The sequence below is a fragment of the Lolium rigidum genome, chromosome 5 (assembly GCF_022539505.1).
Source record: "Lolium rigidum isolate FL_2022 chromosome 5, APGP_CSIRO_Lrig_0.1, whole genome shotgun sequence".
Taxonomy (NCBI): domain Eukaryota; kingdom Viridiplantae; phylum Streptophyta; class Magnoliopsida; order Poales; family Poaceae; genus Lolium; species Lolium rigidum.
The window spans coordinates 150,294,497-150,311,952 of NC_061512.1; the positions used below are offsets into that span (position 1 = coordinate 150,294,497).

The 17,456-nt window shown below is 45.4% G+C and overlaps 1 protein-coding gene and 1 long non-coding RNA gene across 2 annotated transcripts; one reads left to right on the forward strand and one right to left on the reverse strand.

Moving 5' to 3' along the window:
- Positions 1-1,688: 1,688 nt before the first annotated feature.
- On the reverse strand, positions 1,689-3,344 carry LOC124655417. The gene is made up of 2 exons (XR_006988670.1): positions 2,667-3,344; positions 1,689-2,490 (listed from the first exon to the last, which is right to left on the reverse strand). It is a non-coding gene; the product is annotated as an uncharacterized LOC124655417 (long non-coding RNA).
- An 11,454-nt stretch (positions 3,345-14,798) lies between these two features.
- Positions 14,799-17,456, forward strand: LOC124655021 (cinnamoyl-CoA reductase 2-like). The gene is made up of 5 exons (XM_047193994.1): positions 14,799-15,126; positions 15,262-15,416; positions 15,525-15,710; positions 16,461-16,816; positions 16,956-17,456. The coding sequence occupies exons 1-5, from the start codon at positions 14,973-14,975 to the stop codon at positions 17,155-17,157; spliced, it is 1,053 nt and encodes a 350-aa protein (XP_047049950.1). The 5' UTR covers positions 14,799-14,972; the 3' UTR covers positions 17,158-17,456.

Below are 17,456 nucleotides of genomic sequence, written 5' to 3' on the forward strand. Positions count from 1 at the left end.
CAGCTTTTGATTTGTCCATCCAGAAGACCACGTTAAACTGCGACAAATTCGTCAAAGCCTCAACCCGCTCATGGACTCACTTGTTCTCTTCGGACAAGTTTAGAGAAATGACTGGTAAAAATGATAAATGAAATTTCAGGTACCAAGAATATGCACTTTCAAAAGTGAGGAAAACGAATGATTGTTGAGTACTCACAGTTTAAGCTCTTTATGGCCTTCTGCAGTTTGCTTAGTGTGTATTTCTCTGCTTCCATAGCCAGTTCACTCTTCTTCTTTATCACAACCGCCATGGCGTGAATACCTAGCAAGTCTTTTTCCATCCGAGTTATTCGGGTCCTCATTTGTTGCACCAGGCCGGATTCAGAGCCAGCACTCGGAGCATTAGCACTCGGAGCATCTTCGATAAAAGGGGCCACTGGGGTCACCTACAATACAACATCGAGTGTGCATCATATATACTAGGAAGCAATGGCGCGGCGGCACGCCGCGCCCGTAGGGTTTAAGTCTATAGTTAAAAAATAGTTTATATTTTTAATTTTATATAATTCACATCATTAGTAGACTAAAAATAAAACATAAAGAACTCTTATCTTGTTCTTTTTTCTGGTCTCTGGTCCTGTTTCTGAAACCATAAATTGCGCTAGTAAAACAGACTAATTTGTACTCGTAGTAATTGATATCGAGAATCTGATGTTCCACAGACAGAACGAAATATGCATCATTTGCAGCTTTGTTCTTTCAAAAAAACCACGGGAAGTGGTGCTCCGTTCAAAAGCTACAGGTCTGGTTGGTGCGTTGCTAAGTAACGGCAAAGGCTAAAGCCGAGCATCTACCAATCGCTACAATGGCCCAGATGTACACGCCCAGGAAATCACACTTTATCACATATCTAGATAATCTAAATTTAAATAAATTTGTAATATTGTTTTATGGATGAAGGGAGTAGATAAAATGTGATCTTATTTTCAGGGTATTCCTACAGCTGGAGACATTTAATATAACGTAAATAGCGAAATACCGCACACATTTCAGGCTAGGTAGCAAAATATTCACAACGTACGGGCTGTTTACCCTTTAGATTCAAAGCGCTGCAGGTTAAATAAGCATAGAGTAGGTCCTTAGATTCGCAGTGATTGAATACAGCGCCATCTGTTGGAAACTCGAACCTACTTTTTCCTGATCACTTTATTTTGAGAGAAAAAATAATGATACTTTCTGATCACTTAGAACCTTAGGGTTTGCAAAATAAAAATAGACATGAACCGTAGTGTATACAAAATAAAAATAGACATACATGAACATCTAGTGCTAACTCATATCTATTTTATCCTGAAGTCCACTACTGCACCATCAAGTTCTTCATATGCACACAAAATAAACAGCATACATTTTAAAACCCTAAGAGACATACTCAATAGGTGCAGTGGTTGAAAGATAAATACACATACAGTAAGATATATTGCTAACTCAAATCCTATTTTTACTGATCATTTAGAATCAGTGTTCGCAATATAAAAATGGGTATACAGCAACATCTACTGCTAACTCATATCTACCATGTCTATCTTGTCCTGAAGCCACACTATTGTCCTACCAAGCTCTTCATATGAAGAACAAATAAGCGGCTTGCATTTTTAAACATTAAGATACATATTCGATGTCAATTCTTTGTGTCACGGGGAAGTCTCTAAAAAGAAACGCACAACTAATTCATTTTTTAAACCTTAGGATACATACTACTAAATGACACTTCTTCATTTTACAGGACATCTCCTAAAAAGAAGTACACAACAAAGAAACCGGAATTTGGAAGGCACCAAGATCTGAAGAACCGGCTGGAAACAATGGCTGCAATGATGAACCAGCGGGAGCAGGGGGGACCGAAATACTGCCATCTCTAATACTGTCAATGATATTTTTAGGTACAGGATGGACAGGCCGCTTGGCCAACCAAATCTCCCGGTCTCCTCCACGCATCAGCCTGAAGAGGCGAAGACACGGACACAAACCCATCCAAGGAGAAGCGAAGCACAGTCCATGCAGTATGCAGAGACAGCGGATGAGCACCACCATGGCCAATAATGTGACAGCCACGCCCAAGGCCAAAAAGAAAAGAAGCAGTCTGGCGGTCATGCGCAATCACAGAAGAACTAACCCCGCCGGCGGAAACAGCCAACACAGAAGTAACGTCCTCCAGCCCACGACACCGACGTGGAGCCAGAGAAGACAACACAGAGGTAGCGGAGCCCCGCCGACAGCAGACTCGTCCACCAGCTGCATATGCAGACATCGAAAGCACATCATGATCAGAACAGCTACACATTAGAAGAAACACGAAAACCGAACTCTGAAGATCAGAAGAACCATGCCATCATCAGAAGAGACACTGTCACGACTGCGATGCCGTCGCGGAGCCGGAGGAGGCGATGAAAGCGTGAAAAATAACGTTCAACTGGGCTTGATCTAGATTCATAGCCTCATCATGGTTAACTGCAAAAAAAGTAAGATATAGTTGTAAAGGTACATGGTGCTGAACACAGAAAATACATGCATTGTTCACGAAGCTGGGTTGCAATAAGTCTGAGAACAAAAAAGATTATATATGTTTTGCCACAAGTCAAATTTTAATTGGAAGAATAGCCGCTGAACTGGGGGTAGCTCCATACCTTGCGGTCAATGACGATAATAGTCGAGCTCATACAGAATCTTCCATGTTTCTTTGTCTTTGTATTCCTAGATACTTTCCAATTTTACTTTGTTTTCACCAAAAGCCAGCGTAGACCATACTGAACTTATGTCATTTACGGCGCCTCTAAAACTACCAAGCCTCTCTACTCCATCTATGAAATTTAGATCTACCTATCTTGAGCATCTTAGTTAATGAAAAAAAAAATCATATTAATTTTGCCTCTGCAGAATACTATGAGACATGTAACATATTTTCCAATTTTACATTGGTTATGTTGCAGTTAAGTGAAGATGGTCTAGGGGAAGAACCAAGTGAAGATGATACTCTCTCGAGCTTGATGTGTGGGAAAGGTTTGGTTTGCTACCACTGTCCCTATGAATCTACCTCACCGTATGAATGGATGACCCAAATATATCATATGCCATATACTCCTGCCCAACTGAAATGTGGACTGGGCCTGAGAACAATAGTTGTAATAATCTAGTATACAATTTGTACTAAATCACCGACACTTATTTTGGATCGAAGGGAGTACAAACTATGATGGAAGAGCAGAACAAAAAAACAAATAGCTGTTCATGAGATGCAGTCAGCGCGGTGCACGCAGCACCCATGTTGTTATCTTTTTTGCCTGAATAGTTTTTGTTACTTGCCTTTGAATGTATACAATTGATGATCAGCAGAGCGCTGAGTTAAGCCCCTACCGTTAACCACGTCAAAGCACCAGATGTGGTTCTCTCTTCCACTGCGCCGTTTTGATGTTCATTGTATATTAATAGTTCTGCAAGATATTCGAACAATAGTAATCTAGTTCATAATCTGGTGGTATCTTTCTGATGTCTGCCGCAGCCTTGTATAAAATAGAAAAAGCAACAGTCTAGTTCACCACATAGAAAATTGCAGTGGTGTATTGCAATAAACCTTGTAAATAAAAGCATGCCCAGTTAAAACATTTAAACGATGCAAATATGAAATTCAACAAAACCAACTGCACTCTATCTCTGAAGATGTCAATAAAACAATCTGGCAAGTAAACATGTATCTTATCAATACAAATAGACATTGCCAGTTCACGTGGCTGTATAGGTCAACTAATGTTGAGCTCAACCAAGGTTTACTGTATCAACCTAAAAAAGGGTGCATTTTAAGGTTTCAATGTCGATACACTGACACAACCCCTGGACATCAACCAAACATACATCGAAAGAAAGATTCAGAGGAGGGCATGCATATCTTATTCGGAGACGTGGATGACCAGGCTTTAGGCAGCCGATCTCAGGGACCTAGGAGGACATTTGAAACTGAGCAGAGGAACCTGCGGCCGAGGAGAAGATGCCGATGGCAGACCGGGCAGCTGGACTTGACGATGATGACGTGGCCTGCAGATTGAACAGAGAGGATTAGCACAGTCATTTCACCAAACAGGCTGTGTGCACAAACTGCAAAGAAGTTAAATCTGAATAAATACATCTGCTTGATGTAGAGCAGCCGGGAGAAGAGCTCTGGAATGAGCACCCACCTCCCGGAGAAATGCTATGGACCGAGCACCCACCTCAGCGTAGCAAACTTGGAGATTGCGTTCGACGCCGTCGCGGAGACAGACATCGAGCGTGTGGTGGAACCGGGGGCCTACTATCACAAACCGCATCCTCACGGATCATTGCCAGGCAACATGTGCATGATCTCTCTCTGCGCCGTTTGCGGGCAACATCTGGCCAAGGCCACCTGGGCGCTGCGGAGCAGCAGCCACCAGGCCAACCTCCGGGAGGATTCGGCTTGTTGCGCAATCTGGGCGTCGCTGCCGCAGAAGCACGTGCCGGACGTGACTTGGAACACGAGCACCAGCTCGCCCGGCGAGGGGAGCGGCGGCCACGAAGACGTTGGAGGAAAGGGGCTTGGACAGGAAAAAAACACATCCACAGCCATGGGGAGAGAGAGAGGAGGAATCGATGTTGGGAAAGGGAAGTTGAAGAGGCAACTTTTCTCACGTTAGTTGAAGGAACGCGGCCTCCTCCCCGCTGGTGGCCGCCTCTATTCAGTTCGATGGGCGCCACTGTCTCCATTCCCTCCGCCCCTTCTCCTGTTGACGTGAGAGAAAATGAGGTGAGATCAGCGGCGTTCGAAAAATATCTGAACGAAGCCTATAGAAACTGCAGAAAAAGGGACATGTATGCAAAGAAGAAGCAAACGTGTCAAGCACCGAATGTAACCCGCCGCTGTAACCAGGAAGACCACAATCACCGGAAGAGATCGGTAACCGGTAATCTTTCGCTCAAAGAAAAAGAAGAAATAAAGGAGAACTTATTGTCTGATTCAGTTAGGAGGAAAAAAAAAGATATACGTGTCACATCATGATTGTAGTAAGGATTGGATAAATAGCACATGAACAGTACCCCAATTAATATGAGGTGAGGTAAATTGATCAACTTTTATATAGGGTATAATATATATCAAGAACTCCAATAACTCCCATCGGGAGCGCACAATTAAAGTTAGACATCACAATTTCAACGGGAAGAACTGGCAATATTGCCAGCTCAAATTCATTACAAAATAAGGCTTTAGAAAAGCCATTGTTTGAAACAAGGTATCAATTACAATTCAATAGAAATTTTCTTAAGGAGTCTGGGTTTGAGTCGAGAGACTTGGGGTGGCTCCACCGGCAGCTGGCGCATTTGCGCGCTGGCACACTAAAAGGGCTAAGGTCAATAGCCAGCCCATTTTGATCTTTCGGCAGCTCTATTGTCAGTAATTCCATATCAGCCTTGAAGCCATACCCCATCAGAAGCTGGAAGGCAAGAAGACTTAGGTAAGTTTGAATACCTCGATGATTCCCTCGGTGTCGATGGAGAAAGCGTCTATCAGCTGCCCTAGAGTCTTTTTCTGATCTTCCTTCACGAAGATCATAGCAATGAACCTCGACAATACTGCCTTATTCTTCTGAAGAAGAACTCTGACAAGTTCACCGGAGTCGACCGCTAGGGAAATAATGTCGGCAACAGAATCAGCTGGGGGCTTGCATACAACACCTACATGGATGTTGGCAGCTCCCACAAAAATTGAAATCAGAAGCAAGAAATCAATAAAGTTAAACAAGAAAGAATGGGGCGGAAATGAGACCCAATGTGTGACTTGGTCTTTCAAGCTTTGGGATACTTGAAGGCTGCCAGCTAATTTAAGAGCTTGACCTTTATCTATTGTTGGGCGCCAATCAAGAATTTCCCGAAGTGGCGCCCAAGACTTCTATGCATCCTGGTCCACCAACGGAGGGACGCAATACAATATCATCGATCTCGATGTTTCCCAAAGTACGTCCACTGCATCAAAAACACCGAGGGGAAGGACAACCTCCAAGGTGGACACGATCAAGACACTTTTAGCTTACAAGAAGGAGGAATGGGATAGAGAAAGCACCGGGAATAGGAGGAAGCCATGATGAACTACTATGAAATACAACACAAGAAGCTCGTCCTTGAAGATATCAATGCCCAGAACAAGCAAAAAGGAATTGGAGCTCGTCATGCTCACCAAGGAGGTCAAGATCATGACCCCCTTGACCGACGACATGGATCCTAATCAATGGGCATGGTTGAAGAAAAAGAAGATGATGATTCTTAATCGAGATGTGTGATTCACTCGATCGCACTTCTATTTGTGCCATATTCTTTCAGAATATCATTTTTTTGAAACTTTGAACTGCCTTGTAGTGCCAATTCAATGTCCGAAATGCGGGTTGCCCTTAGAGATGCCTTCCCTTAAGTGCATGCAAATAGGAATCTCTAACCCTTGAGTTGGGAGGTGTGACTTGTGAGAGGTTTAACCTGTTTGGGAAATGTGAAATCATAAGCTCATATGCATGGAAGTGGCGGACGCAACGCTGAGGCGTGCACGGTTAAGGGCAACTCCACGTGGCCGACACAAACGGACGCAAAGTAACCATTTGCGTCTGCGTGGTCATAAAATCGGTTTGCATCCTAGCCCAACGACCTGACGCTAAATGTCTGTCCTCTCCGGGGGATGTAAACGTGGCCCAAATTAGGGGTCGAAATGCGTGGGCACGGACACTGCGCGGACACAGCGCGCTGCCCCTGCCTCGGGTCCGACTGGCGCTACTGTGTTTGCTTCGTCTTCTATGCGGCGCAACAATGCTGGCGGGTGATAACCCCCAAGTGCAGAGGATCACCATAGTACAATTCGATAAGTATTTGACTGTCGAACCTAGCGATGCAGGTTACTAGGCCTAGCAATGGGTGCCCGGCTTAATACGCGCCACCGCCCCCTCGGCTACCTCCGGCGTATAAAATGGGGCACTAGGGGTATCCATTCCCTTAACCCTAGCTACATCACCAATCCCCAACCATAGCGCCACCATCCACCTTCTCCCCATGCGCTCCATGGTGAGTCCTAGGGGCCGAGCCGAGGTTGCGGCCGCCCAGGCCAGGTCAGGGGTAGCGGTGGCCATGCTAGATCTGCATGAACGCCATCTCCTGCGCGCTCTCCATTTCCTGTGGAGTGGGAGTGCCCATTCGGCATGTACTTCAAGTTCCTCATCCACATCACCGAGGACCCCCTTGGCAAAAAGAAAGTTCTCGATCCGTTCGCGAGTTTCTCGCTAGCCGTGGGATGGCCCCCGCGAACCTGCGGGAAGACAACTGCGGGTAGTGTCGGTAGCCCGTCAAGGTCCTGTTTGACGGGAAATGCAAGATGTACCCTCGATGCCGGCTTCGAGAAGTTTTCCCGCACCCACAACATAGAGGTCAGATGCCTGCTGCTCTGCCGCTACGAAGGCGATGGCGACATGAGCGTCGGTGTGTTCGATGACTCATCTTGCTGCATGCACTACCATAGCGATCACTCCGGTGAATGCAGCGACGACCAGCTCTAGGTCCAAGGGTGTTCCTTTTTTCAGCAAAGATGGTAAGTGTCACTTTAAATCTTCTCGGATGTTCTTCCGTCGCAGAACTCTAGTTTGGGTGACTAGGTGTTCTTTCTTAGCAGCGAAAAAGGCGAGGACCATCACAACCCACTAGTTAGGTTTCCTTATTTTGTAATGTTTTAAATTACTCACCAAAATCTATGTAATTGTATCTATCTTTACAATCAAAAGCAATGAAAAAATTGCACCAAAATATGGGTTACCTTTGATGCAAACGAAAACTATTGCCTGGGTGACCATTTCGGTGTACGTGACCCGATGCAAACAGACACATGCGGTACTTTTCCCGTCTGTTTTACGTCGGACAGTTGAAGATGCCCAAAGCGGCAGGGATGACCAAACACCAGGCCATGGCCTCGGTCTAGTGTTGTGTGGCGCCGCAGGGGACGTGCGCTCAAAACAGCATGGCTTAGTGTTGTCGCGCCGTTACGGACGTGCGCTCGAAATCCACCGTGTTCAGCCGGTGCCCCAGACCCGGCCTTTGTTTGGTTTGGTTTAGTCAGATGCACGTCGTGGGAACTGTACCGGTGGTACAGGGGACGTGTGTGACTTGGGCTAGAGAGGCATGGGTGGTGTACTGTCTATGTGCCCCGAAACTGCACAAGTGCATCCTTCCGGGTCACTGGATCACGTTAATTATATGTTCTATATCACCGCAGAAAAAGATTTCAGAAAATGCGAAAAGACAGCAGTATATACATGCATTTCCCTCCTTATTCACCCACATCTTTATTTACAGTCGCATTTTCTAAGATCTCTAAAATGCCATCTATTCGTGAATGGAAGGACTACTTGACAAAAGATATAGAAAATGCAACCCTATAGAAGTAACCTCAGTGAGTGTAAGGGACTAATGCTTTTCTAAGACAGTTTGAAGTACATTTACAATAGTTAGGTGTTGCAGCTTTGAAATTTACCCATAGTATACATAGTATACAGTAATAAAAACATGGAAGGAAGGGAAATTGAACTGCCTTTCACAGCGTGAACTGCGGATTAACCCTCCCGTGTCTTAGTCTTTCTTACTTTCTTTCTAGAACACTAGTCCAGTGCCTCTTTTAATTTTTGGTTGTAACTTATTGATAGGAACGGTTCTGTGCATTCTAACAATACAGAGGTGTAATGCTTAAACTTAACCTAATTGGTGAGCTTGGCATAGCCTGGCTTACTAATGCATCTATGCTCTCAAAATTTTGAGACACATCTTTTCTCACATCCACTTATCTCACAAACATGCCTCCTAGCAAAGTCATTACCTTTGACACTCTTATTATTCTATCAAGCATCTTGTTAACATCACACTCAATTAATTGTTTCTACGCATTTTTTTGGCTATGCTTGCTAGCCTAATCTGCGTCAACATAGTAACCTTTAACTTGCTTTCCAAGAAGTTTTTCTTTTCATATGGATCTTTCTCCATTAGGGATGGGCCAGAGATTCGTTTCTGGGAGGATAAATGGCTAGGTAATGCCACACTCCGAGAATAATATCCTGCATTGTACAATATTGCACATCACAGAAGTGATACTATTGCGAAGATGTTGGAAACTTTTCCACTGAATGTGGCGTTCAGAAGAAGTCTCATTTGACCTAGACAACATTCTGGGAATGACTTGTTACATCATCTTGATTCAATTCAATTGACGCAGGAGCCTGATGTATTTCATTGGAATCTTACTAGGAGTGGTTCCTCCCGGTGTCTTCTATGTACAATGCTTTAATCCAGCCTGATGTTTCAGTTGATAATAATTCGAAATTTTGGAAGATGAAGATACCGTTTGAAACGAAAGTGTTTGCGTGGTATTTTCGTCATATGGTCATTCTCACCAAGGATAACCTTGCCAAACGCAACTGGCATGGAAGCAAAAAAGTGTGTCTTCTATCATCACGATGAGACCATTAAGCACTTATTCGTCCAGTGCAAGTTTGATAGATCTATATGGTCAGCCATCTAGATAGGTTCTACCTTATACACACCATGTAGTGTTGCCAATATTTTTGGCAATTGGCTCAACATGTTGATACTAGGTTTAAACATCTTTTTAGGATGGGAGCGGATGCTATTATTTGGTCGCTATGGCTATGTAGAAATGACAATATTTTTAATGATGTTTCTTCTTTCCTTTTGCAGCCACGCTCTGTTCAGGGTTGTCACTTCAGCGTGTGGAGCATCGAGACCTCTTTACAGAGGTGTCTTCACGTTTGGAGGATACGACGAGGGATTTTTTTCTAACATGGGTGGCAGCGTGATCGGTGCCTGGGTCCACCTACTTAGATGTTTTACTTTCCATTCACGGGTGTTTCTTTGAACTTTGTCTGTAATAACTATACTGGTACGACTGTGTGCATCTTAGCTATACAGAGGCTGGATCTATTGTTCTAAATAATAAAATGTCATTTATCGGAAAAAAAATCCACTAGATGTGTTTCTTGCCTGTAGTCCTCGCCATAAAGTTGTTATATATACCCTTCGCCTTGAACTGGCTTTACCAATAATGTTGCAAATTTGTACTACACTACTCGTGCTAGTTGGCTACTTGCAGATTCTTGCCATCTAACAACAGGCATGATTTTCTTGTGCCGCGCGTGCACGCAGTAGTGCAGCCACTAATGGCATGAGAGGAAAGTAGACAGTTTTAATTGTACGTCTATGCGATCGATCTCAGGCCTTAACTTTGTAATCGCTTTATGCTGTTATTTCTGCCTTTCGATTTCTTCCTATGGTCGACCGAGTATTGATCTTGTCAAAGAGCCGGCGGCTACTACGTACGCTCGCAGGTGTACGATATTTTCAAAAAGACGTCCAGGAAGGAGGGAAAATCTCGTTAGTAGTAAAGCTCAAGGCATCTCAATCTTGAACGTCACGTTCACATAGCCGGCCGGCCTTGATCATTCGTCAAGAAAGCACAGCTTTGCCACTCTCTACTTTTCTGGAAGTAGTCCTAGCCTCACCTACTAGCTATCAGAAGTGTATGTGTATGCACAATATGCCCTGCTCTCTGAATGAGCTACTTACTGATAATTCTTCTGTCGTGAACCACTACTAGCTAGTTCACCTAATGGTTGAAGCAAACAACCAAACTAATTATTTTTTGTTCGGCAAAAAAAATGTATCAATATCGTGAAGATATGAATTACATCCGGCCTGCTTAAAGACATAAAAAAATACATGCAACCTAAAAAAGGAAAAAAAAGGACCTATCGCGGTGATCAAACAAATGCAACAACAACACTTTAGCCACCATAGAAGACAACACCTGAATACAAAAGAGATTCTTCAAAAGCAACGAGCGTTATCGCCGCGGGAGCGAAATAAACATCCAAACTCACTAGCTAGTTTTTTTTTCGAAAAGGGGGCTCACTAGCTAGTTTACATCTATCATCTTTTTTTTGTTGAGAAACTGCAATGCTTTTTTCTTTTCTTTCAATACATAGACTTTGAGTTACAATCCTCCTAGGAACAACACAAGAAGTTAAGAACAAACTAATGTACCCAAGTTATTGGTATCACAACTGATAGACCTGTGACTCCGGATTTGACACATTGCCCTGTTTCCTATTTGAATTTGTCCATCAAGTATCCGACAGAGGGCCCACCCTGATTGAAGATGCAATCATTCTTATGCTTCCAAATCATCCAGGGGGTGAGTATACCGAAAACAGTACGTATGAGATGAAACTAAGGATAAAAATTGGGACCATAATTGGACAGCTCCTGTACTCTTTGGTCCTGCGAAACATATTATTGGCATGAAACATGCAGGCTATGAATCTTAGGTCTGAAACCTGTTGGATATTTTTATCTGACCCCATTCAACTGTATACCGAAAATAGGACCATGTTGTTATTGCAGTGCAAATATGTTTCTTTTCACTATATCTTATCGGAACTCAATTATTATGTTTTGAAACATACTTACTCATGTACTAGTAGTCACCATATCGCAGAAAGTACCTAGTGATGGGGGCATGGATGCTGCTACATCTTCTGCCCGGAGTGGTCCCAGGGTCAAGAAAGCCGGTGCGGCGGCCCGAGATCGCCGGCTGCGCCATGAGCGCAGATCTGGCCCTTGAGACCAAAGACATGAAAGAAAACCAGATCTGGGCCAATTTATCACTAACTTTAGCAAGGGTGGTGGATCTTAGGGCGGCGACCGTGAAGGGTGGATGTATCTGTGGAAGCACCTTTGAATAGAAAACCCGTTTCGGTTGTAGCTGGTTCACAAAAGAAAACTAGTTTCGACACCCTAAAAATGGATAACGGGTTGTCCGTGGGTTAGAGTGGAAATCCCCACCTGGGGCCTTGCATCCCATCCTAGGGCCCACACACGTGCCCAATATGAACATGTAATAACAACTTTTAGCCCATCTTACCTCAAGATTCCCTCCGGAAGACGAAACCCTAATCTGGGAGCTGAGCCCCGCAGATCTACCCCTTCGACCGGCCTCCAATGACAGTTCACCCATGAAATTTTCTCTCCCTTTGTGTTGTGTGAGGTCATAGGAACATGTAATAACAACTATTAGCCCATCTTACCTCAGGATTCCCTCAGGAAGACGAAACCCTTATTGGGGAGCCCAAAGATATCTACGTCTTTGACCGGCTCCCAATGATAGTTGATTCATGGACTTTTCTCTTTCTTTGTGTTGTGTTAGGTCATAGGAACATGTAGTATCAATAATTAGCCATCTTACCTCAATATTGCCTCCAGTAGACGAAACCCTAATCTGAGAGCCCCGCAAATCTACCCGTTTGACCGGCATCCAATGATAGTTGACCCATGAACTTTTCTCTCCAAATTTTGATAAATGTTCTAGCTACTAGAGGCCACATAAAATGACCTAGATCAACCATATCTCAAGATTCCCTCCGGTGCTCAAGATAAAACAACACAAAAAACAACACATAAAGTATCATGCAAACATTACTAAGTACACACACGAAATGAAGCAAAACCCCAAAAGCGAAAAACCATACCCGAGAAAAAATATGGAGTCAAACCTAGTTGAAGTGGCTAAACTCTAGAACTGAGGCTTTGCCGAAGGTATAACCGTCGGCATAGCTTTGGCGAGAAAGAAAAATTAAAGATGCTTGGGTGGGCTGGAAAAAAGAGAGGAAGAAGCTATGTCGATGGTATAACTATCGGCATAACTCGACGTTGTCAGTTGATGTGTCACGCACGAGATCGGAGGGTCACGTGGCGGTTATTGAAACGATGCTTGAAGGTATGCTGACGGTGGCCGTCGGAGTAGCTGCACCTATGCTGACGGTGGCTCTATGCCGACGGCCGTTTTTCAGCCTTCGGCGTTCGGGGACTATGCCGACCGCCATCAACATAGCTCCATGCCGTCGGCATTTAAACGTTATCATTGTGGCTATTGTTCTATGGGGTAATGCCAATGACCTAGCATTGCATGGGTGGCACCTGGTGTTGCGTGGGCAGCGAGTTCGTCTACTTGGCGAGTTTACTATGTCCAGACAATGGCCCTAGATTCGGCGGAATGTTCGAGTTTTATGGGCTGTCACCTTGGTAGCTAGGATTCTGAGAAGGCTAGGTTGTAACGTTGGTCCCGAGTGGTGAAAGTCGGAGCATGGACCCTGAATAGCCGCATTTTGGTTTGTCCTAGCGCCATGTGTGAGCTATGAACTTTCCTTGTATGGTTTTTATGGCTCGATTAGGCAACTTTTGGGCTTAGTTCCTTCATAAACACTCTATTAATTCTTCAATTCGAAGGCATGGCGCCAGCCCTTTTAGCCAAAATAAGAGAGGAAAATACAACACAGCGCACAAATGGCATCCAAACTGGAGGAGTGTTTTTTTTAATGGCATTTATTTTTTTTAAAATGGAAAAATCCTAAACGTAGAAAATGATGAAATATACTAGTGTGCAAAAAACCAACTTGAAACTAGCTGTCTTTTAGCTGAGCAAAAAAAAAAAAAAAAACAGATGTGTGATTCTGGGCGGGGCTGAACAATGCACATTTTCAAAACTTCAAAATTTGTCAGATTTCCATTCATATGTCGCATAGAATACACCGAAATAATAACTAATATGTTGCACGCTGGCAGAGTTCAATACTAGCTATGTACACTTTGGATTTTTGTCCTGGCAACTTTCAAATGTCGACTTCGATTTTTTTTTATTAGAAAGGCCACCATATGGAGCTCGATCGGGCTCTGCTGTTGGTTTCCTAGAAAATACCGAGGATGCCGATCATGCGTGGTGCATGTGCTGGATAAGGGCATGTACAACAGTTTAGACGGTGGGTGTCGTTAGTGCTCAGCCATGTCACGTATAGACGAGCCTACAGACACCTTCTACAACAAGCAGTCTGTTCGAAGCCTATAATTAGGCAGCAAACCCATGTGAGGTAGTTACCCAAGCGGGGAGGTTGGAAGATCTAAACCAATCGTGGAAAAGGAAATAACCATGGGTTGCAGACACCTCTTGTACAACGGCAGCAAAGCCATCGTTAAGCCACGATTTTTATGGGAACAGACGATCGGTAATTCTACAGACGGCTTACCCCTCCTACGCGACTCTCTCTCTTCCAGGTAGATGAAAATCCTACGTGTTCTATCTTACAGACGGCTGAGTGTACACTGCTGTACATGCCCTAAGACCCAAATCGAGATTTGTCAGTAACTGTTAACACGACTATTAGTTATGGCGTTGATCGACGACCGAACACCACATATATAGTAGCGAATGAACGAGTACGCGTTTTGGTCCGGCACACACGAGCATCACGACCGCATGCGGTTGGTAGCTGTTTAGCAGACCACCAACTCCAAGTTTAGCGTACGACTCGGCCGCATGCAGGACCTGTAAATTAAGAAGACGATCGAGACTAATTGCCGCTAACGAAGCCTAGTTGCATCACCGTAATGATTCTAGCACAACTTGTACTTGTCTGCAAGCAAGCGAGGATTCGGACAGTTTTAGTCATGTGCACAATGACTAAATCAAAACTTCAGAATCCTCGGCGCAGGTAGCAAGGAAACCAGAGAAAAATTCTCACCAACCGTCGCTGGCGCCAATCGCCCAAAGGTAGTGACGGGCGTCGCTCTCGGTGCGGGCCACACGTTTCCTAACCGCCTTGAACCACTCAAGCCTCGTCTCTATAAATAGAGCTGCGATGTGCAGTACCTCCACTCACTTGCATAATTGGCAGCTTCCTTCCAACACTTATCTGGTACCTGTTGCGTAGCAGCTAGCTAGCAAGACCTGAAGCAGAAGCAGCAGCAGCAGTTCCAAGTGCCTTCAGAAACGCACTGGTAAGTTTGTCGCTGCTAGCAACACCGAAACTTAGCGTGCCCGCTCCTCCGAAAGTTAGTCGAAAGATATGCCGATCGAGGTCGATAGCGTGCCGGCCGCCGACCTCACCGGCCAGGGCCGCACGGTGTGTGTCACCGGCGCCGGCGGGTTCATCGCGTCGTGGCTCGTCAAGCGCCTCCTCCAGAAGGGGTACACCGTGCGCGGCACCGTCCGCAACCCTGGTAAGTAGGATACAGCACTCGATCTCCATCGATCATCCGTCTCAGTGCAGCTGACCTAATAATTAAGCTACTAGGGTATGTATCCATGATCCATGCATCTGACTGCACCCATGCATACGCCATATTACTTTTCAGTTGATCCGAAGAATGACCACCTGAGAGCTTTCGACGGCGCCGCCGACCGCCTGGTCCTCCTCCGGGCCGACCTGATGGAGCCCGAGACACTCGTTGCCGCATTCACCGGCTGCGATGGCATCTTCCACGCCGCCTCCCCCCTCACCGACGACCCTGTACGTAGCACCATTAACGCTCCCTGCCCGAGCTTAATTTGAGTGTTCAATTCCCTTAGTTTATCTAGATTAATTGCTAACCCGCTAAACTCTCGACTGATGGCTCAGGAGAAGATGCTCGAGCCGGCAATCCGCGGGACCAACTACGTGCTGACGGCGGCGGCCGACCTGGGCATCAAGCGCGTCGTCTTCACCTCCACCATCGGCACTGTGTACATGAACCCCAACAGGGACCCCGAGAAGCCCGTGGACGACAACTGCTGGAGCGACATCGAATACTGCAAGAAGACAGCGGTATGCACCACATAGTTTGTGACTTCATACATAGACCTTTGTTGTTTTTGTTTCAATGAGATGGAGCTAGCCGGGAGCCGTACCTGTTATTTAAAAAACAAGAGGTAGCACATGAGAATCATCTTTATTTGCCATTAGTTTATGCTTCGCAAGACCATGCGATCGAGGGAGAGTAATAATATATGTTTGCAGCGACTGATTTGCCCATGCGCGTGGTTCTGGTGATGCACGCATGTCAAGCACTCAAGCCTCACCAAACGTGGATTAAAAGGTGGAATTCCCCCTAAAAAGGGAGACGTCGATTTGTGACCTACTACTACACATGATGTGTAGATGCCTGAGCGAAGCTAGCTGAGGTGGTGTTTCTTGGCCAGTGCGTCCTACGCGATTATTCGCGGCCATCTTTAACCACTCCAAATACTTTTTCGCTCTACCTACTGCCCACACTAGAGCCTGGATCCTATCCATTCCTTTTCTAGTTGAGACCAAACTCGACCAGCCAGAATATATATTTCTCGACAGGGCCTAGTTGAGGTCACGGTCATCCACTTTTTGACTAATGAAAGTACACTAATATTCTTTGTGCAAGTTTCATGGTTTTAGTTCGAATATAAACTATACTTACTATGGATTAGGAGAGAGTACTAATGATCAAACAACACCATATATAGCATGCATGCATTTCTTACTTCTGAAGATTTAAATCATTACATTCATTACATGACATTACGATCTTTGTCTGCCCGGCAGAATTGGTACTGCTACGCGAAGACGATTGCAGAGCAGCAGGCATTCGAGTTGGCGCGGCAGCGGGGCATCGACCTGATCGTGATAAACCCAGTGGTGGTGCTTGGCCCGCTGCTGCAAACGACGGTGAACGCGAGCGCGGCGCACGTGCTCAAGTACCTGACGGGGTCGGCCAAGACGTACGTGAACGCGGCGCAGGCCTACGTGGATGTCAGGGACGTCGCCGAGGCGCACGTCCGCGTCTACGAGGCACCCTCCGCGTGTGGCCGCTACATCTGCGCCGAGGGCACCACCCTCCATCGCGGCGAGCTCTGTCGCGTCCTCGGCAAGCTCTTCCCGGAGTATCCCGTCCCAAACAAGTATGTTTCTTTCTTTCGTAAAGGGGCTTTACCCTCGGCCTCGCCTCTACATCGACTGATGCATACGGCCAAGTGCCGAATGGACCGGTTCTACCATGTTATTTTCTCACCAGCTAACTTGTGCGTTCCATATTTACAGGTGTAAGGACGAGGTGAACCCACCGGCGAAAGGATACAAGTTCACCAACCAGAGGCTCAAGGATCTGGGGATGGAGTTTGTGCCGGTGCTGCAAAGCATATACGAGATCGTCAAGAGCATGCAGGAGAAAGGGATGCTGCCGGTGCTACCCACTCAAGACGACGACGTTCTCCAGGACAAGCTCCTGCTCAAGAGCAGCTGATCAAGCGCGCGTACTATATGCATGGAATTAAGGCCCGGTCGGCAGGCCGGTTATAATCATTTCATACGGGAGCTTTCGGCTGGCTAATCATACTATTTATGTGACATGTTTGTCCATTCGGTTATTTCTTCGGTACATCACTCACGCGCGTGTTCACTTTTAGTTGGTGCATGCGTGCGTGTGTGTGAGTGGGTTGGTGATCATATCCACCAGTGCTGTATGACTAGTACACACACTATGTACTATTATGCATTGTAATATAAATCAATGGCCTACAATAACCGGACTACTTTCTGCGA